This window comes from Haliotis rufescens, unplaced genomic scaffold (genome assembly GCF_023055435.1).
Source record: "Haliotis rufescens isolate VD_foot unplaced genomic scaffold, xgHalRufe1.0.p SCAF_2, whole genome shotgun sequence".
In the NCBI taxonomy this organism is placed as follows: Eukaryota; Metazoa; Mollusca; class Gastropoda; order Lepetellida; family Haliotidae; genus Haliotis; species Haliotis rufescens.
Genome location: NW_025963890.1, coordinates 34840053 through 34862664, shown reverse-complemented (window position 1 = coordinate 34862664; position 22612 = coordinate 34840053). Strand labels below are relative to the sequence as shown.

The window sequence follows — 22612 nt, the reverse complement described above, 5'->3', positions numbered from 1 at the left end:
TGTGATCTGTGAGGGATTGGGCATATAGTGTGATCTGTGAGGGATGGGGCATATAGTGTGATCTGTGAGGGATCGGGGCATATAGTGTGATCTGTGTTGGATGGGGCATATAGTGTGATCTGTGAGGGATCGGGGCATATAGTGTGATCTGTGAGTGATCGGGGCATATAGTGTGATCTGTGAGGGATCGGGGCATATAGTGTTCTGTGAGGGATGGGGCATATAGTGTGATCTGTGAGGGATCGGGGCATATAGTGTGATCTGTGAGGGATTGTGCATATAGTGTCATCTGTGAGGGATGGGGCATATAGTGTGATCTGTGAGGGATTGTGCATATAGTGTGATCTGTGAGGGATGGGGCATATAGTGTGATCTGTGAGTGATCGGGGCATATAGTGTGATCTGTGAGGGATGGGGCATATAGTGTGATCTGTGAGGGATCAGGGCATATAGTGTGATCTGTGAGGGATCGGGGCATATAGTGTGATCTGTGAGGGATGGGGCATATAGTGTGATCTGTGAGGGATGGGGCATATAGTGTGATCTGTGAGGGATGGGGCATATAGTGTGATCTGAGGGATTGTGCATATAGTGTGATCTGTGAGGGATGGGGCATATAGTGTGATCTGTGAGGGATGGGGCATATAGTGTGATCTGTGAGGGATCGGGGCATATAGTGTGATCTGTGAGGGATGGGGCATATAGTGTGATCTGTGAGGGATTGGGCATATAGTGTGATCTGTGAGGGATTGGGCATATAGTGTGATCTGTGAGGGATCGGGGCATATAGTGTGATCTGTGAGGGATTGGGCATATAGTGTGATCTGTGAGGGATGGGGCATATAGTGTGATCTGTGAGGGATGGGGCATATAGTGTGATCTGTGAGGGATTGGGCATATAGTGTGATCTGTGAGGGATGGGGCATATAGTGTGATCTGTGAGGGATTGGGCATATAGTGTGATCTGTGAGGGATGGGGCATATAGTGTGATCTGTGAGGGATCGGGGCATATAGTGTGATCTGTGAGGGATTGGGCATATAGTGTCATCTGTGAGGGATGGGGCATATAGTGTGATCTGTGAGGGATGGGGCATATAGTGTGATCTGTGAGGGATTGGGCATATAGTGTGATCTGTGAGGGATGGGGCATATAGTGTGATCTGTGAGGGATCGGGGCATATAGTGTGATCTGTGAGGGATCGGGGCATATAGTGTGATCTGTGAGGGATTGGGCATATAGTGTGATCTGTGAGGGATGGGGCATATAGTGTGATCTGTGAGGGATTGGGCATATAGTGTGATCTGTGAGGGATCGGGGCATATAGTGTGATCTGTGAGGGATTGTGCATATAGTGTGATCTGTGAGGGATGGGGCATATAGTGTGATCTGTGAGGGATCGGGGCATATAGTGTGATCTGTGAGTGATCGGGGCATATAGTGTGATCTGTGAGGGATGGGGCATATAGTGTGATCTGTGAGTGATCGGGGCATATAGTGTGATCTGTGAGGGATGGGGCATATAGTGTGATCTGTGAGGGATCGGGGCATATAGTGTGATCTGTGAGTGATCGGGGCATATAGTGTGATCTGTGAGGGATGGGGCATATAGTGTGATCTGTGAGTGATCGGGGCATATAGTGTGATCTGTGAGGGATGGGGCATATAGTGTGATCTGTGAGTGATCGGGGCATATAGTGTGATCTGTGAGGGATGGGGCATATAGTGTGATCTGTGAGGGATTGGGCATATAGTGTGATCTGTGAGGGATCGGGGCATATAGTGTGATCTGTGAGGGATGGGGCATATAGTGTGATCTGTGAGGGATCGGGGCATATAGTGTGATCTGTGAGGGATGGGGCATATAGTGTGATCTGTGAGGGATCGGGGCATATAGTGTGATCTGTGAGGGATGGGGCATATAGTGTGATCTGTGAGGGATGGGGCATATAGTGTGATCTGTGAGTGATCGGGGCATATAGTGTGATCTGTGAGGGATGGGGCATATAGTGTGATCTGTGAGGGATTGGGCATATAGTGTGATCTGTGAGGGATCGGGGCATATAGTGTGATCTGTGAGGGATGGGGCATATAGTGTGATCTGTGAGGGATCGGGGCATATAGTGTGATCTGTGAGGGATGGGGCATATAGTGTGATCTGTGAGGGATCGGGGCATATAGTGTGATCTGTGAGGGATGGGGCATATAGTGTGATCTGTGAGGGATTGGGCATATAGTGTGATCTGTGAGGGATCGGGGCATATAGTGTGATCTGTGAGGGATGGGGCATATAGTGTGATCTGTGAGGGATCGGGGCATATAGTGTGATCTGTGAGGGATGGGGCATATAGTGTGATCTGTGAGGGATCGGGGCATATAGTGTGATCTGTGAGGGATGGGGCATATAGTGTGATCTGTGAGGGATCGGGGCATATAGTGTGATCTGTGAGGGATGGGGCATATAGTGTGATCTGTGAGGGATGGGGCATATAGTGTGATCTGTGAGTGATCGGGGCATATAGTGTGATCTGTGAGGGATGGGGCATATAGTGTGATCTGTGAGGGATTGGGCATATAGTGTGATCTGTGAGGGATCGGGGCATATAGTGTGATCTGTGAGGGATGGGGCATATAGTGTGATCTGTGAGGGATCGGGGCATATAGTGTGATCTGTGAGGGATGGGGCATATAGTGTGATCTGTGAGGGATCGGGGCATATAGTGTGATCTGTGAGGGATGGGGCATATAGTGTGATCTGTGAGACTGTGACCTCGCGTCTGATGGCTCTGGGTACACAGGCTCACACAGTGGGTACATCACTCCATATACCCCTCGACATTGGTTGACCACTTATATTTATACATTGCATATCCCTCATTATTAAGAGACATTAGAGAAGCAATGATCCCAGAGTCAGTAGGACATGCTTACCTACAGTGATTGTGTTGTTGTTGTTGTTGTTGTTGTGGTTACATATAATAATCTTTGTTTCTTGCTGCATGCTCTTTGATCTTCTGATCGATCTGTATTTCTTGTTTACCAAGGTCTAGTGTAGGTATCTACTGTAATTCTATATACAGTAAACACAAGAAATTACCATAATAAGAATAATTGTTTTGTATCAGATCGCTGTATTTGATTTGAAATTGAAAGACAGGAAGAATTTATATTATAAGAAAAGTAAAACATGATATATCTGCTTGTGTGCAGATGAATTCCATTGATACACAATAATTGATGAGGTCTTTGACATTCAGATTTGAAGATGAGCATGACACTGGACCTTGTAGTTTCCTTGTGTCTATCCGTTGTGAACATGTGTTTCTGTATTCCTCTACACATGCATGTGTTTGTGTCTTGGGGGCATTGTGACATTTAAACATGACAAGATCAACCCTTTGCTTCAAATTCATGCATTTTGGAGAAAAACTGCAGAATGTATCAGAATACAAACAATCCGATCAGTTATGATTTGTGTTTTATGTTTCCATGACAGCCATTATACTGCCTTGGATCCAATACTAAAAGAAATTGAATCCATTTCTGAAAACTAAATTCGTGTCATGTTACTGTTACCTCATTCTGTTGCCATGGTTACCAAACACTATGTCCATGGTTACAGTGCCCTATATATGGTTAACCTGCATCAGGAAGTGGTTTGTTTCTGTAGGTGCCCCAGAACAACGCCCCTGTGGCCGGAGAGGAGAAGAAGAGTGGTTCTAATCTGCTTGACCTGGAGGATCAGCTGGAAAACATAGAACTAGTGGGTGTGCTTAGGGTGCTTGCTTACCTAGGACCTAGTGCTGCTCAGCACTTAATAAGTGCTTTCTAAGCTCATGCTAACAAGAAATTACTTCCAATTGGAAGACATCTCGATTAAATTGGGGACGTATTGGGAGCTAAGTATTTGCTCTGTCTTAAGTTTGGATTTTGGATTAAAGAAACGTTATATTGAATTTCAGAAATGAATTAAGGTAAAGGATTTGAACTGATGTGGCTGCAGTGTGAGAATTACACAGAGTATTGAAGTTTGAAACAAGGCACGAAAATTATGTTCCACTTACGCTTAACAGTTTTTGTTGAATTTACTTCAAGAAAACAAGATAGTTTCTTAATTAAAATTCTAAATTCTAAAACAAACAATATCCTCTGGCTTTGTTTGCATTTTGAACATTTTTTAGAAAATATACTCAAGACAAGGAAACTATGGAGAGCACTTAGCATGCCCAGTGCGGAGTTGTTGATAACGCATCTTGACCTCCAGATGTGATGTTCATGACAGGCTGTCATTCTCCCTAGTGGTGTGGATTGCATGTTGACTGGGGTTGTATAGGCTCCATCACATCATCATCGCATCATCATCACATCATTTCATCACTTGTATAAACAGTTGTTTCAAGAATTTCTGGAATTGAATATTTAACCTTTGGCTTCAATTGTATTACTATGGCTGCTCTCGGTTATATATCATCCTTGTCTGTTCTGACTCATGGTCTTTAACCTTACACCAGAATGCAAAATGGATAAGATCTCTTGCTGTCACCTCCCTCTGAATAATCTGTAAAATCCTGCATTCTTCATATGACAGAGGCTTAGTAAGGACATATTTTCTAACATTGGCTTGTTTCAGAGATGACATCAACTTCTTTCTCATTGTAGGGAATTCAGCAGATGAGTTCTTTTGACATGCTTGACACCAACACCCCAGACGCCTCCAAGTCGACAACTGACCCCTGGGGTACTAGTACCTCCCAGGCAGACATCAAGCGAAATGCTTCTGGGTCTAATCTGGATGATCTTGCAGGGCTGCAGAGTGGGTTTGGCGCTCAAAATGCTTTCCCACCGACAAGCCAAGGGTTTGGGGCCAACACAGCCAATCCCTTTTCCGCTCCTACCAGTCAACCATTTGGTGGTCAGCCTTTTGGTCAAGCAACATCTCAGCCGTTTGGTCAGCCAGCAGCGACACAGCCATTTGGTCAGCCAGCAACGTCACAGCCGTTTGGTCAGCCAGCCACGTCACAGCCATTTGGTCAGCCAGCAACTTCACAGCCATTTGGTCAGCCAGCAACTTCACAGCCATTTGGTCAGCCAGCAACTTCACAGCCATTTGGTCAGCCAGCAACTTCACAGCCATTTGGTCAGCCAGCAACTTCACAGCCATTTGGGCCTGGACCTGGAGCCCTGCCCCCTGGTGCTGCCTTCGGCATGCCAGGAACACCCATGCCTGGAGCACAGGTGAATTTCTTGTCTCACTTTTATGCTTGAAGAATTTCATTACTAACTAGGGGTGGTCCAATTGTTTTGTTTGCTGTGCGTTGTTTGGGTGTGTCAGAATCCCATGATCTTTAGTTTGAATCCCAGATCTGCCTTGATTATTTTTATCCCCCCGGCACATATTGCAGGGGGATAGTCATCATCTGGTCTGTCTGTCTGTCTGTCCCTTCGTATTTCGTTTCTGGAGCATAGCTTGTACATGTATTAACCCAGGCTGAAGTGGTGCCTTCTGCTGTAGACCGGCCAAGAAGCATCGAGTCCCCAGGCACTGTAGGCCGATTAAGCAGCCAAGCCATAGTCACGTCAAAATGGTATATAATTTTATAAACCTACCTCTCATATCACTCATTTATTAAATCTATCACATTTCACAATGTCTGAAATGTGTATTCCATTTATCATTTTATTTAGATTAAAATATTATTCACTTTTTCCCTCTATGTCATTGAAAATAAAATTCTCGGACACACACTTCAACAACGGGTCCACATCGAACATGTCAAACAGCAAAATAAAGACGTTTCAAACAAATCTTTAAATATAGTATACAAAGTAATAAATAAAATCAACAAAAATATGTCAAACTTACATCTTAGTTATTATTTCCATCTTTTCTTGCAATTGCGTGTAATGTAAATCAAATGACATCTTGGCTTTCGTCACCTCGAATTCTCGGCTTGGACATGATGTTTAATGCCCTTAATGCATGAATAATCTTTGTCATAGCTGGTAACCTAGCACGATACATCCACGAAGCTCCATATTTTTAATATAAATCGCGATTTCCTGCTTAAAACGTTCAGAATAGCACGATTTAACAAAAATCTCTCGTCAAAATCTGAAAGTCATTATACACGAGCACGGTACCATAGCTGTAATTTGATTGGCTGCCATAGGTCTCAAAAACAGGGGTATTTCTTCATGTTGCTGAGTGGACAGCTACTTTTATCGGGAAATGGGTGATGACAATTACTATTTATAGTTCTTTTGAAATGCATTTCCAATTACATAAACAATGAAAATAAAAAAGAAATAGGTAAGTGGATTTAATGAAATCATATATATGCTGAAAATCGTCCAAGTTCGCTTCCTTGGTCCTTTATCTGGACCTTGTCAATGTGCTTAACAAATTATTAACAACAAACTTAATTAAGTTGTAAATGCATTATTTAAAAAATGTGATAAACATAACTTTCATATTCATAAACAATAGGATCAGACCTTTCAAATGGGGTATAACATATAGTAGTAAAGACGTTTTACAAGCAGATATTTTCTTTGATAAATGTTGGCTATATGTTTCACACAAGAGTCTTTGGTGTCACAGCAGTAAACGCTTCTGGTTGACTGGTGTTGAAAGAGTGAAGCTGGCACACTGAGATATGACTGGAATACTATCCAAAGCAGGGATCAACCCAATTCACCTCACTCACTATCTAACTTACTGTTTTATTTAGGTTGATGTTGGTACTGATTTAAAGAGATAAAATGGACAGAATTTCTTATGTTACTAAAACATTTTCTCTTGCAAAGTGTGATTGCTGATTATTAGTAGGAAAAGAGTGGCTAAGCTGGTAAAAGTGATGGCTTATCACATCCAAGGCCTGGTATCAGTTCCCTACATGGGAACAATGTATGTGTGAAACACATTCTAGGCGGCCCTCACCACCATAAGGCTGGAGTAATCAGCCTTGTTCCTAACTCTGTACGATCGATAGTAAAATCAGCTTCTCATTTCAGGCGCAGGTGCGTCCAGGGTTCGGCCAGCCAGCTGCAGGAGGCTTCGGACAACCTGCCCCTGCAGGATTTGGTCAGCAGGCTTTTGGTGGAGCCTTACGACAGCCCACAGCAGGAGGCTTTGGTCAACCAGCTGCCTTCCCTGGAGGCTTTGGAGCATTTGGAGCTGCTCAGCCTGCCATGGGTCAGCCTCAACAAAACCTTTTCCCTGACACAGAGCCAGACCCTAATATCTTGACACCAACTGTTTTAAATGAACCTGAAGTTGAAGAAATAACAACTGAACCTAAAAAGAAGGATGCTTTTGCTGATCTTGTCAACATCGGTGGAAGTGATCCCAAGAAGTCCCCCAAAGCCATATTTGAGGCTATGAGTGCTCCTCCCAAGAAGTCTCTGAATGAGCTGAAGGTTGATGTCGTCCCACCCCGGACCCCATCCCCGGGGATTCCTTCCCCTGGAGTCATGTCCCCTGGGGTCATTTCCCCTGGTATCCAGCAGCAGGCAAGTGATCCGTTTGGTCCTTTAGGCAAGGAAGCAGATCGGTTACGTGGGTTAGCCGATTCTTCCGAGGATCCCTTTGACACTTCACATGTGCACATTCCTCAACCCACATCGCAACCCTCCTCCTCCACTCCCCCAGACGTCGACCCCTTCATGCCAGCGATGACCCTTAGCAGCAGACTCTCATGTGATAATATGCCCAAGAAGCAAACACAAGCAGATGTTTCAAAACACGAACACTTGCCTAAAAAGAGTCCAAAGAGGTTAACAAATGGGAACATTCCTGTGTTCTCTGATGACTTTAACCTCCCATCACCTGAAGAACCACCACCACCTCTGCCAGCTGAAGTGAAGCTTTCTTTACCTGGTGGGGCACCGCCTCCACCACCCCCAAGACCTAAAGTTGACACAAACTCTGCTTCTGTTCGTCCAAGGCCAGTGCCGAAGCCTCGTAAAAATACATCCACAAGCTCTTCCCCATCACCTTCATCAGCTACAGACCCCTTTTCACCCAGCTCCAACACAGACCCGTTCAGTGACTCCTTCCCCTCTGCACCAAGTACTCTACCCACCCACAAATCTACAGACCCATTTTTGTCTAGTCAGCCAAGTTTTGACAGCAAGCCATTTGGCAATTGGGACCCGTTTAGTGATTTCAGTAGTGATATTTTTAAGAACAATTGCTTCACAGTATTTGATTCCAGTACTGAAAAGAATGGACCTGCGTCAGTATCAGAACAGGTGAGTAACAGGCATGGCATCCTCCAGGTGTGGACATGTGACTCTCTCACAGGATGTGGTGTGGATTGCTGTCTGTCTCGCCATGTGTAACTGGTTCAGCAGAGATGCTTCATCCACAGAGACACATCAGCATCTTGAAGGAGACAATATTGTACACACAGTAACAATGATCATATTTTACAATCATGTTTCATAAGATGCAGACAGTGGATAGTGCCATTCTCAGTAATACTAACAGGAATATAAACTCCTACCTTATTGTGGTGAACCTCACTAATATCTTCATAGCTTCAAAGTCAACCTCACAATGTATCCTGGTATAACTCAGCAAGATCAGATATGTCATTGAGATCCGACAATGTTTCTTGGTCTTCCTCACAACTAACTTTTGGTCCCGTCCCTAAGATGGGAGATAATTCCTGGTCCATCTCACCATGAAGGGAAATAACTCCTGCTCCACCCTTTTCCAATAGGGCGATGATAGGAAATAGTTTCCCAATTCAAGCAAATATAGTTTCCGGTTCAAGTACCATCAGGTGGAGTGCAGTAGCCTAGTGGTTAAAGAGTTTGCTTGTCATGCCAAAGGTTCTGGTTGGTTTCCAACACGGGTACAATTTGTGAACCTCATTTCTGGTGTCCCCTGCCTTTATATTGCTGGAAAAGTTTTGAAAATGGCATAAAACAATACACACTGACTAAAGTATCATTAAAGTTTCTTTACCAGTCCTAATAATATGTTTAATGTGAACAAATAGAGAGTGTGAAGCTCCCCGTCAAGATGTCATGTTTCTCTGTGGAAGTCTTAATGCCTGCTTCCTGTGCATGGGTCCTACTTCAGATTCTCTCCTCAGTACTTTGATTTCTCTGTCACAACTAACTGGATATTTCTGTTGTAGATAACATTGACATTTGTTGCTTCTGTATGGAAAGAAACACTTTTTCAGGCTTTTGTGTACCTATTAACATTCCTTTCTTTCAAATGTATTCTGTTGAGTGGTATGGTAGTGTTGCTTTGTATTGTTTTATGTGTGTGTGTGTGTGTGTGTGTGCGTGTGCGTGTGCGTGTGTGCGTGCGCGTGTGCGCGTATTAGTGTGAATGCATGCATGTGTGAGTGAGTGTGTGTGTGTGTGCACACGCACACGCATGATGTGTTTGCATGTGTGAGTGAGTGTGCGTGCATGAGTGTTAGTGTGAATGCATGCATGCATGTGTGAGTGAGTGTGTGACTGTGTGAGTGTGAGTGTGAACGAAATGATCAGAATTTATATTTTCATAACTCAACTAATCTGTTGAAAACTTGCGGAGCTGGCATTCAGATTTTGTCTGATATTAAAGTTTTGAAGTGTGGACCTTCGTACACCTTTAATAAGTATATATGGAATATTAGGAATGACTAGTGAATTGTAACTGGTTACTTAGCTGTAATACATTTTGAGAACATGGGAAACAATAGTCTGTAAAACTTATTAAGGGCAGAGTGCTTCCTGTCTTCTGTGTAATGTGTTTGGTGAGTGGTGATTGGTGACAATCACACATTAATCACTACACAATTCCATGGATATAATGAAGTTTAGGAGACTTTTTGTCCAGAGTACGTACCTGTGAAAATGATAAACATTTGATACATGGGGGTGGAAATTGTGAACATTTCATGGTTCAAATAGGAACCAATTTCATGGATGTTAACTTCTTGAAACTAGATAGATAGATAGATAGATAGAAGAAGAAGTTAAGGCAATGATTATCCGTACACCATAGTGACTGTGAGATGTAACTATAGTAACAGTATCATCATTAGGAAGTTCCCTTGAAGTTACGATTCAGTTGAAAGGTGGGAATGTTTTTGTAATTCAGGGTGAATCATCTTCAGGTGACCCTTTTGCTATGAATGGAGAGGTGAGATGTGTTGATGTCTGTGTTTGTTTATTGGTTGTTTGTTGACTGACTTCAAGGTGACATGAGTTATTTGTGTGTCTGTGTTTGTCGGCGGATTCCAATGGTCTAAAAAATGTCCACCTTGCAATATGGCCACTCCTACCGCAAAACAGCCATTTCGAACCATTGAAATCTGCCTACACATACATATGGCCATATGTATGAGAATCATCTTTTCTTGACAAAAGGCTGTCCATATTTTCTTCTGTGTTTCCCATGTCCTGCCCGCCCGCCCCAAATTTTTATTCCAATGTGAAATTATAAAAATAGTTTTCTTATCTCAATTTTCCCCCACACTGTGGAAATTTGTGCCCCAATGTGATGAAAAAAGTATTCTTACCATTGCACACTCATAAAAAAACAGCTTTCTTCAGCTATATTGATTACGAATTTGTTTCTGAAGAAAACCGATTTGTCTACATCATATATTAATTTAGATACTATTACAAAGTGTTCTAAATTTTAAGATTTCATAAAATAAGTGACACAATTAGTGAAAAACAGTTGTTGTTTTTTAAAATTTATATTTATTTTTTTGTCACCTGCCTGCTCTCCTGCTGGCTGAGGTTGGGGATAAGAAACACATAAAAATATGGATGGCCTAACAAACTGTGACACACCAAGGCTGAGGAAGCATATGTTTCTCAGCAATGTTCCCATGGCAACAACATATTGCCTCTTTATGGGTAATTGGTATAATTCTACCATTACTAAAAATATATTGCATAAATATTTTAGATTTCAGTTAGTATAAATATTGAACATCAACTTTCATTTAAAAAATAACCGTCTCATCCTCTAGGGAAGAATACAATACATTTTAAGAACATTCAAAGCCTAAATAAGAACTTTCAACGAAAGATTGATAACCGAGGACTCCCCGATTTTCTTGTGTCCCTTCTTTTTAGGCTAGGAAACCAAAGGCCCTTGGTGCATCACAGTATCAGGACAAAGCTGACATAGGTTGCCACTGTTAGCAACATGTCCTGTCTTAAGCCTTGAAGTTTTTGCGATTTCTTTCAGCACATCATTCTGCAGTGATGCAAAATATGTTTCTGTGTTTATCTTTTCAAATGTGTGTAAACAGTAGTATAGCTACATGTAACGTGTGAAGTCCTCATAGTTCAATGTTGATTTTGGTTATATTGCACCCTGCACTACTCATTGAAATCCTTGCTGCACTAGTCACATACCAAGTTTCATCTCTACCATTTACGAGTGGATGGAGCACATCTTTGATGGGCATTTAGTTACAAGAACATGAAGACGTGAAATAATTTGTGGATAACAAGTTCTATATTGTTTGTGACGATGTTTCATGGCTACTTCTGTCCCCTTCATCATTCACCTGAAGTACCCCTGAAACATTGTAACAAAAAATAAAGACATTGCTATCCATAAAATATTTCATGTCTTTATTTGGTGGATATTTTGTTCAAAAATAAATACTGTCTCAACTTCATGTTAAACATTAGTAGGCATTAGAAAAAGATCTTCCAGGTATATATGGTGAAATCTGAAAATACATGATTGTCTTATTTGGTGGGCCTGTGACAATATGTACTGTTAAGATGTTGCCTCAATAGACCTGAATTTCAGTTTATGGATCCACGGATCTGTATACCATATTCACTTCCAAACTATGGTTGTTTCAGCACATTTCTAGAGGATTTTGGCTCCATATTCACTACAATATGTCTAACAACACACAACCATGTGCATTAACATACATTCAATTTGATGAGCATAGAGTTCTTAGATACAGAGTTTGGAAGGATGTAACAGTTCTTCGACACAAACCTTAACATTTTTCTCTGTATATTACAGCACAAATAAATCTGTGGTATTGTGTGGTAAGTTCTGCATGTGTTTGACATCATGTATTATTTTTACAGTTACATAGCATGCAACGATTTCCTCCGGTAATGGTCTTTACTTTGCTTTTTTCCTGTATCAAATGGTCCCAGATCTGGTCTTTCCACATGACGTACTGTATGACTGTATGTCGTATGGTAGAAAAGTGTGCAAAGACCATGTCTAGTTCCCAAGGTATCTTGGCTCAAAGCATTCGGCACTTTTAAGTAAATGAAATCAAAATGATTGACGTGTGTCGTGTGTGTGAATTGTTTCCGTCTGTGCAAGAACCTAGCTGAATGTGTTGTCAGACACACACTTCACCAGATGTGTCACAAAGAAGAAGGGAAGTAACTCTTTGTGGCTTACAAATTATCTGAAAAAAGACCTGCCCATTTATAACTTTTGAATTAATATGTAATACTATACAAATTATTTTACGATAAACTTTATCATATGTGATTCAATGCTTTGAGCCCGTATATGAAATAGCTGTATGCCTAGCCTGTTGCTAGCTTTATCAATGCCTGACTTGCTTAGTAGCCTAGCTCAGTATTGTTATCAAACTTATCTGTAGTCTCCTGTGTCTGCCTTTCTGTGCATTAAGTTAAAGTTAACACAAACACATTCGGAGTATAGTCAAACAACCTTTTTCATATTGCTGTTTGTAGGTAAAATACATGTACCATCATAATGTTTGGCTCCCTGTACGGGTTCCTGAGTGTGTCAGGCGCCGGGATATGGAATGGATCGTTGCTCATGTTTTCAGTCACTGGTTTGCCTGGTCCGGACTTGGTTATTTACAGGCGACTGTACGCAAGCTGCAATGTGGCTTACTGCAGCATTAAGGGACGTCGGGTAGCCTAGTGGTTGAAGCGTTCGCTCGACACGCCGAAGACCCGGGTTCGGTTCCCGACATGGAATCAATGTGTGAAGCCTATTTCTGGTGTCCCCCGCCGTGATATTGCTGGAATATTGCTAAAAACCATACTGACTCACGCACTCACTACTGCAGCAGTAAGCAACGTTCACTCACCCTTAGTGTTTTGGCCTGTTGACACAGGCCTGTGAGGCTTTGACAAGCAGCCTTCTTGCTCGTAGTATGGTGCGAGTACAATGTGTAGCTATCTAACACACAGCTTGAAGCCCAGCATAGCTTGTAGATGGTACTAATACACATCTTGCTAACACAGCAGGTCACAGCAGGCAGCAGCAATGCTAGCTTCTTTCGTTTACATCATTTTCAGCGTTTTTTTCAGAAATGTTTAAATTGAAGGGCAGATAAATCAATGTAGTACTGTGTGTACTTCAGTAGTGTTTGAGATTATGATATGCAACTTGCATTTGAAGTGAGCGTGTGTCTTAGCATTTGACGTGAGTGTATGTCTTAGCATTTATTGCTAGCGTATGTCTAAGCATTTGACGTGAGTGTATGTCTTAGCATTTATTGTCAGAGTATGTCTTTGCATTTATTGTCAGCGTATGTCTTCGCATTTGAAGTGAGCGTATGTATTAGCATTGTAAGTGAGCGTATGTCTTAGCATTGTAAGTGAGCGTATGTCTTAGCATTTCAAGTGAGCGTATGTCTTAGCATTTCAAGTGAGCGTATGTCTTGGCATTTGAAGTGAGTGTGTCTTAGCATTGTAAGTGAGCGTATGTCTTGGCGTTTGAAGTGAGCGTATGTCTTAGCATTGTAAGTGAGCGTATGTCTTAGCATTTCAAGTGAGTGTATGTTTTAGCATTGTGAGTGAGTGTATGTCTTAGCATTGTAAGTGAGCGTATGTCTTAGCATTTGAAGTGAGCGTATGTCTTGGCATGTGAAGTGAGTGTATGTCTTAGCATTGTAAGTGAGCGTATGTCTTAGCAATGTAAGTGAGCGTATGTCTTAGCATTTGAAGTGAGTGTATGAAAATGTATAAGCATTTGGAGTGAACGGAAACCTTAACATTTGAAGTGAGCGCATATCTCAGCATTTGAGGTGAGTGTATATCTGAGCTCCAGGGGTTTGACTCTAGGGTAGAGTGAAGGAGCTGAGCTCCAGGGGTTTGACTCTAGGGTAGGGTGAAGGAGCTGAGCTCCAGGGGTTTGACTCTAGGGTAGAGTGAAGGAGCTGAGCTCCAGGGGTTTGACTCTAGGGTAGGGGGAAGGAGCTGAGCTCCAGGGATTTGACTCTAGGGTAGAGTGAAGGAGCTGAGCTCCAGGGATTTGATTCTAGGGTAGAGTGAAGGAGCTGAGCTCCTGGGGTTTGACTCTAGGGTAGGGGGAAGGAGCTGAGCTCCAGGGGTTTGATTCTAGGGTAGGGGGAATGAGCTGAGCTCCAGGGGTTTGACTCTAGGGTAGGGGGAAGGAGCTGAGCTCCAGGGGTTTGACTCTAGGGTAGGGGGAATGAGCTGAGCTCCTGGGGTTTGACTCTAGGGTAGGGGGAAGGAGCTGAGCTCAAGGGGTTTGACTCTAGGGTAGGGGGAAGGAGCTGAGCTCCAGGGGTTTGACTCTAGGGTAGGGGGAAGGAGCTGAGCTCCAGGGGTTTGACTCTAGGGTAGGGGGAAGGAGCTGAGCTCCAGGGGTTTGACTCTAGGGTAGGGGGAATGAGCTGAGCTCCAGGGGTTTGACTCTAGGGTAGGGTGAAGGAGCTGAGCTCCAGGGGTTTGACTCTAGGGTAGGGTGAAGGAGCTGAGCTCCAGGGGTTTGACTCTAGGGGAGGGTGAAGGAGCTGAGCTCCAGGGGTTTGACTCTAGGGGAGGGTGAAGGAGCTGAGCTCCAGGGGTTTGACTCTAGGGTAGGGGGAAGGAACTGAGCTCCAGGAGTTTGACTCTAGGGTAGGGGGAAGGAGCTGAATGTATGATCATGGCCTTTGAGTTGAATTTGCAGCCCTAGGTCTGAGTTGGAGTGTTTGGGCTGATGTAACTTGCCTTGAACAGCCTGCCTGCTGCATGACCTTAACACCACAGATCCTGGCTACTATGTGTTGGTTACTCACATGTAAATCATGGAAGTATTGTGTCATATTGATGAGTGTGCCACCTCGAACCATTAATGTGAGAAGCCCATACTTCGAAAGTTAAGAACTCTGTTTCATTAAGCAGGAGACAACACCACCAAGAATTTAGACTTTGAATACCATGATTTACTGAGAGCTAATTAGCTGTTCTGGTGAATACTAGAGTTTTCTTTTCTCTCTTTTCTCTCAAAATGTGATCAAATTTCCATGAAATCAGCAGCAAAAAATGATAAATGAGACTTTGAAATGAGTGTTGATACACAAGTACAGTTTCTAAATATAAATAGGCAGTGTTGTGTTTTCATTAGGCATTACGACATTATCATTACGTAGTTTCACAGTGTTTTAACAGCCTGGCCAAGAGTACACACAGACTGTCATAACTGCTTGATAAACATTTATACATAACGGCCAGATAATAATGTGTCGCTTTATTTATGTGAGGAGGGGGTACTCTTTCATTATTTTCATGGTCACATTAATTTCATGATTTACAACAAAGTATTTATGTTGTTACTAATGTTGCCCATGTTACCTATGTGCGGAGACGATGTACCGAGTTGAGAAGATGTGTCTCCACATCAACCACTCTACAGCTTGTCACCCAACGTTGTTATTGTACATTATTATTGTTTTGGCTGCGAGCATTTTTAGATACCATCTTTCTAGCTTTATCTACTCTACATCTGCACGGGCTGTCAGACAAATCCTATAGACTTAAGTCTATTACCGGTAGTTTTTCTTCATACCATTTTTAACTAATATTTTTATCAATGTTTGACTTTTAGCTTTTTATTTTTTTTACGTTTTTATTATTATCATGATTATGACTTTCATTTTTTGTCAACCTTCATTTAGATGCCTTTAGATTAGTACCAAATCTTAATGAGAGAGGCTTATATGTAGTTATGATATCCATACAGAATAATTATCATCATAAAATTCAGGATTGAATGAATCAAGTACACTCTGAATGGAACAGTGTTTCACGATGTAATTGTCGTTTTAGAAAATGAAAGATATTGGATCCCAGAGCAGATATTTTACATATTTTTGTTTGAAATTTCAGGATCCAATGTACGCTGCAGTCAACAAAAGTCCACCACCAGCTGACGATTCTCTGATTTAAAGAAGACTTCTACCATGGACTTGGAACAGAAAAAGGTTCATACAAAAATGGCAGTTGTTTGAGCAATGGAATCAACAAACTGACAAATACTCACAGGAACAGGCAATAGTATCAGTGCAGTTAAACCAAGGAAGATATAATAATAAAGTATTTATCACAAATATCTCATTGTGTGTAAAAAGACCAGTGTAAAACAAATTTCAAATTTTGATATAAATTTATTTACATCCAAACCACCAGGTTTATACAAAATGTAATATTATAATTACATGATTTACCAACATTTTATGTATGTTTCCGTAGAGAAAAGTGATTATACAGGACAACATGTTGATGATCATACAACCAAGCTGTAAAAAGGGAGATAATTGTAAGGGGAGATAAATATCTCAATGGGGAGGAACACAAGTTGAACTGTGGGTCATATTGCATCTTGTAAATTCATGATTGTGATTGTTACTAGTGTTATCATATGTACTTCACGAAAACAGAATATGTGTTGTACTTAAATGTGTCATACGGATGTAATAATTTTAGACCAGTGCCTATATGAATGTGAGGTCAGTGTATGAACCATTTTTATCATGTATTTCTCAACAGGCTAATGTTTGTCTCCGTTCTCCGCCCCGAGCCACTGTAAATTAGGCATGAAAGTCAAGTCTCATAAACAACCGATTAACAAATATTCATCATTTGTTTTAGCTTGAAGGCTTCAGATTTTGGGTGTTAAACCAAATACTCAATTTAGACCCTAATGGTGTCAGATATTCCTAGTTGTCTCAGTTTGTGATTGGCACCACTGATATGTTAAAACTGGAAAACTGATGGAGTCCCGAGCTCCAATGTACTTGAGGTCAAACCTTCCGAACCCATAAACACAGCATTTGTCTCTTTGAAAACCTCAAAAATGAGATTGAGGCCTGATTTAACTAATGGGTGATTCACGGCAATAACTTTCACCGCAACAGTTTTGATTTGTGTGAGAACCAATTCTAAGTTTTTCAACCCTTGCAAAATAATGTTATTCCTGGTCAAAATCATGCTCCAGGAGAAAACAGAATTGTGTTTATATGTTTGTTGAAGGGACATATGAATTTGTAAGCAAAAAAAAAAGCCTCATTAAGGGGGAATAGTACACGAGGACCACATCATTGGATATGTGTCAGAGAAGAAATAGATTTTACCTTAGACCTGACTTCTTGATCAGCTGGTATATATAGTTGTAGTTTTATATACTTCAGGTAGAAGAAAGATGTTGAAATATGCTGGTTGAAACAGTCTGAATGAGTTTACTTTGTTTAATACAGTGTGAATAACATTTATAATAAAGTTCTGTGATACAAGAGATTCTACTGAGGATTGTGTTTACATCATCTCTTAGGATATCTGTTGGATATTTTAGGATTGGTATCTGTTTCCCTTTTATTGTTCACATTACATGGATTTCACCCAATATACTTACATAATCACCAAATATTGCATGACCTTGCAAACAAAGATATGTCAGATGTCTTGTTGTCATTTCTATCAACAGATTTTCAATAATGTTTGCAAGGAATGATCCCACGACAACTTGCTTTGTTTCTTCAAAATTGAAGAATGCCTTGGTTTGTTTCTTTTCGGGTATAAATTCGGTAAATTTTGAAGAAAGAAAATCTTTGTAGGAATAGGTAATGCCTTCATGAACTATTAAGAGTGATTACTGTTGTCCCCATGGTACACCACATTCACTCTTTAGTAGGCTGTTTACACGTGGCTAGTTGTCTGCGAGGCCTTGTTAAGTTTCTGGCTTGTACTTTTGTATCATTCACATCAGTGTCTGTGACTGACATTAATATCTGTGTCTGTGACTGACATTAACATCAGTGTCTGTGTCTGACATTAACATCGGTGTCTGTGACTGACATTAACATCGGTGTCTGTGACTGACATTAACATCGGTGTCTGTGACTGACATTAACATCGGTGTCCGTGACTGACATTAACATCGGTGTCTGTGACTGACATTAACATCGGTGTCTGTGACTGACAATAACATCGGTGTCTGTGACTGACAATAACATCGGTGTCTGTGACTGACAATAACATTAGTGCCTGTGGAGGTTATTGCTTACATTAACACCACAGTTGGTGACTGTAATAAATGATGTTAACGTTACGTGTGACTGTCCTCACTACTGTTAACATAACATGTGACTGTCATCACTGATGTTAATGTTGCGTGTGACTGTCCTCACTACTGTTAACATTACATGTGACTCGTCACTGATGTTAACATTACATGTGACTGTCATCACTGATGTTAACATTACATGTGACTGTCATCACTGATGTTAACATTACATGTGACTGTCATCACTGATGTTAACATTACATGTGACTCGTCACTGATGTAAACATTACATGTGACTCGTCACTGATGTTAACATTACATGTGACTGTCATCACTGATGTTAACATTACATGTGACTCGTCACTGATGTTAACATTACATGTGACTCGTCACTGATGTTAACATTACATGTGACTGTCATCACTGATGTTAACATTACATGTGACTGTCATCACTGATGTTAACATTACATGTGACTCATCACTTATGTTAACATTACATGTGACTGTCATCACTGATGTTAACATTACATGTGACTGTCATCACTGATGTTAACATTACATGTGACTGTCATCACTGATGTTAACATTACATGTGACTCGTCACTTATGTTAACATTACATGTGACTGTCATCACTGATGTTAACATTACATGTGACTCATCATTTATGTTAACATTACATGTGACTGCCATCACTGATGTTAACATTACATGTGACTCGTCACTTATGTTAACATTACATGTGACTCGTCACTTATGTTAACATTACATGTGACTCGTCACTTATGTTAACATTACCAGTCAACTGTCTGTCATGGCTAACAAGGATGATGTTAATGCTGAAATATTATTAAAGATGTTTGTGTCACCATCACTGTTATCAGCTTCAATATGATCAAATGTGATATTTTTTTACTTAATCGTATATTCTCTTGTATATCTCTATGCAATAATCCATAGCTTAAACAAATCAAGTTGTGTGGTGTGTGTGTCACCAGTGTGTGCACTGTGTTCATGTCCTGGATTATTTATGCATGTGCCTTTAATGGCCCACAACTTCAGTGTCTACAAATAGCCATGATTTCCTGTATTTTATTATACATGCACATGATAGGTATGTATTAGGCTATACAGTTTAATTTGATATGATTGATTTATTGATAAATGCAAGTAGCACAGATTTGGTTCCCAATTAAGCATAATGTGGAGTCCTTGCACACTCCAGGGGCACATCATGCACCACCTTAGATGGTATGCCACGCTTTTTATCCACATGGTTAGTTTGGGAGTAGTTCTCCCTGTAAAATTGTCAATTGTCACATTTTTTTATCCTTCAAAATGCCATAATGATCCATTAGCAGTGCCGTAGCCAGCCGGGGGGATTTTTTTTATAGAAAACAGTTTTATTTGAATCATAAGAATACAAGTTGGGGGGACAAGTGATACTTGTACAAATATTTTCTCCCCCTGTCAAAAAAAGTTAACTACGGCCTTGATTAGTAAACCTATTTCTAAATTAAACCTGTCTAAGCATTACTGAAATATATTCATGTTTATTTCATGCAGAATATTCATGTTCATTATCAGAACGTTTCTGCACTTGCTGCTGTATATTTTTATGATTCTCTATTTGTCCGTTCTGTGAAACATTCCTCTTGCATGTTATGTCTAATTTCTAAAGCCTGACAAATAAGATGGACGATGGATCTTCATGAAAACTAAAACTCTCTTTCCATGTTTTAACCATCTTTCCATGGCATGATATTTTTTAAAAGTTCCTTTTGGTCGTAATATGGAAGATTCTTGTGTTAACTGGGTTTGCCCATCAGTAATATTTTCTGTGTTGCCCATAGGGCTGGGACGAGTCCAGATTTACTACCTGGGTACCCACACCCCTATTACCCGACCCTACCTGGGTACCCACACCTCTATTACCCGAACCTACCTGGGTACCCACACCTCTATTACCCGACCCTACCTGGGTACCCACACCTCTATTACCCGACCCTACCTGGGTACCCGCTGTAGGTCTCAGGAGATACCGATACAAAATGTCCCATTGGGAATAGTTTGACCGTAGCCCTATTTAGGTACACTATCAAATGATCTGGACATACACAGACTGAAGTTGATTGAAGTTGAAGTAAGAAAAAAATGCAAACATTAGTGACTTGTAGTATAACCATGGAGTTATAGTGATTTTTTATTTTTGTGGCAATATTCCAGCAATATAATGGTCATGCTTAAAACTTTAACATCTGAGTACCTGAAAGATTATAAAAAATAAACCTAGAGGTATAATCATTTTCGTTCTACAGATAGCCTTGCAACAAAAAAACCCACAGATTTCTTAATGGTCCGGGTTAGTGGAAATGTGTGATTCATTGCCCCAACAGGAGGATATATTCCAGCAGGTGAATAGATATATGAAAAAACACTTCTCGAATTATTGGGCAGGAAGGTCATTTAGGTCGAATGATGAACACACAAACAACTAGCGACTGTCTTCATCTGAATGGTCCATCGTTAATGAAGAGTTGAACTTGTCAGGTTTCAGTAGATCAGTCATACCTGCCGTTACCCTTCCCTTGAAGGACCTGTAATCTTTCTGTGGTTCACTCTATTGTTGCCATTTGTTGGTGTGTAAATTTCCCTTTGTTAAGTTTAATTATGTGAGAGAGAGAAATTATTCTTGTTGAATTTGACAATTTTATTGTAAAATATACAAATTATCGCTTTACAGCCAATCTGTTATGTGCCAATGAATTGTTGAAATGGAATGTGAACTTTTGATTTGCAATTTTTGCTCACATAGTGACAGACCTAGATTTAGGCTAACTTTGTGATTATGCATATTCCAGACATACCGTAAAATCAGACCACAAGATTCTGTGTCTTGAGAAGTCTGTTCTCACAATAGCATAATCCTACCTTGTCCCTATGTTTTAACACATTGTGAATAACCTTTGCACAATACCATGAATCTGTATGAGCACCTTTCATGTTTTAGTTAATGTGGAAAAAGACGATTTCATTTGAATATTGTTTCATACAAAGCATGTTATACGCTGCATTATTTCTTGAACTGCAATAGTAAAACATTCCTAGGTTACCATGGTAACCTAGGATTGTTTGTTTTAAGGGTACAAGCTGCAAACATTCATCACAGAACTGCCAGTTTACTCAGCCCTATTTTATATTTTCAGCTGATATCAGTCTTTTTACATTTAATTAAAGTTTGTAGAACAGTTGATTATTTACAACTGGTGTTGAGAATGGTTCTTTCAATTATTACCTGCTTTGTCATAATTGTATAATTTGCTCAGTATTAAGTGCAGTATTTTGACAAAACCTGTATAGACTTTTCATGAACTATATTATTTCCTCTTCTAGAATGTCTTCCATGGGTGTATCAAACAGTATTTGATGAATGAAATATGATGATCTATGCAGAAGTGATTTAGATGCATGTCTTCCTCATAACTTTGCAGCCGGAATTCAGAATAAAATATATACATGAAATAAAGTTTGTTGTGATGTTTCCGTGAACATTGTATGAGTGAGTGAATGAATCTTGTGTTTTCCAGGTGTATCTCAGTGGCCTGTAAATATTCTGAGACAGACGAACAAGAGGATGATAGTGTGAGGACCAGTCCATACCACCTGGTATGATGACATACAAGTAGCCAGAATAAAGTCCTCATTTTAGTTGACACTTAGGACAAGAAAGGGGGCATGGAGACTAGGGATGGGACGGGTAACTCGGGTACCCGGGTCAGGTGGATACGAGTATGACCCAGGTACCCACACGACTACCTGGACACATGGTTAGTCACGTGATATATTGTCTAATGACAAAATTTAGCTGGAACTCTATGGTTACACTACAAGTCATCTAATGTTCGCATTTCTTTCTGACTATGCACCCATTCCTTCTGATTTTTCATATGGTTAAATAAAGATATAACTTAATTCAGCTTCAGTGTATGCATGACTAGATTGTTTAATACATGCATTTAAATGTGTTTTGCCAGGGCTGTGCTAAAAAATTTCCCAATCAGACATTTTGAAACATCATTTGAACTCGTCCCAGCCCTAATGGAGACCTAGTCTCACCTCCTCAGAAACTGATATTAGGCCCACATGTCTGAAGGAAATGTCTGTAAAATTTCCCAAATTGGAATAAAAACTTTGCCAAGTCATGTTATTATCATGATGATTATGATCATTATGTGGAGATCGCTTGGATTCCACTGATTACAGATCTATAAACAAGAGGCTTTGATGTTTACATTCATATTAAAATATCCCCGAATTTAAGAAAATACA

At 40.6% G+C, this 22612-nt stretch overlaps 1 protein-coding gene across 6 annotated transcripts in view; it reads left to right on the top strand.

The window, feature by feature from the left end:
* Nucleotides 1-21792, top strand: part of LOC124111921 (disabled homolog 1-like) — a 39862-nt gene extending 18070 nt beyond the window's left edge. The window contains exons 8-13 of one of the 6 annotated variants that reach the window (XM_046471832.2): nt 3670-3762; nt 4659-5234; nt 7014-8252; nt 10108-10149; nt 12016-12041; nt 16110-21792. In XM_046471832.2, the coding sequence (XP_046327788.2) occupies nt 3670-3762; nt 4659-5234; nt 7014-8252; nt 10108-10149; nt 12016-12024 (1959 nt within the window). In that variant the 3' untranslated portion in view covers nt 12025-12041; nt 16110-21792. Of the gene's footprint in view, nt 1-3669; nt 3763-4658; nt 5235-7013; nt 8253-10107; nt 10150-12015; nt 12042-12083; nt 12111-16109 lie in introns of all 6 variants that reach the window. The other 5 variants (XM_046471834.2, XM_046471835.2, XM_046471833.2 and 2 more) reach the window with 5 other exon arrangements.
* The last annotated feature ends 820 nt before the right edge of the window (nt 21793-22612 follow it).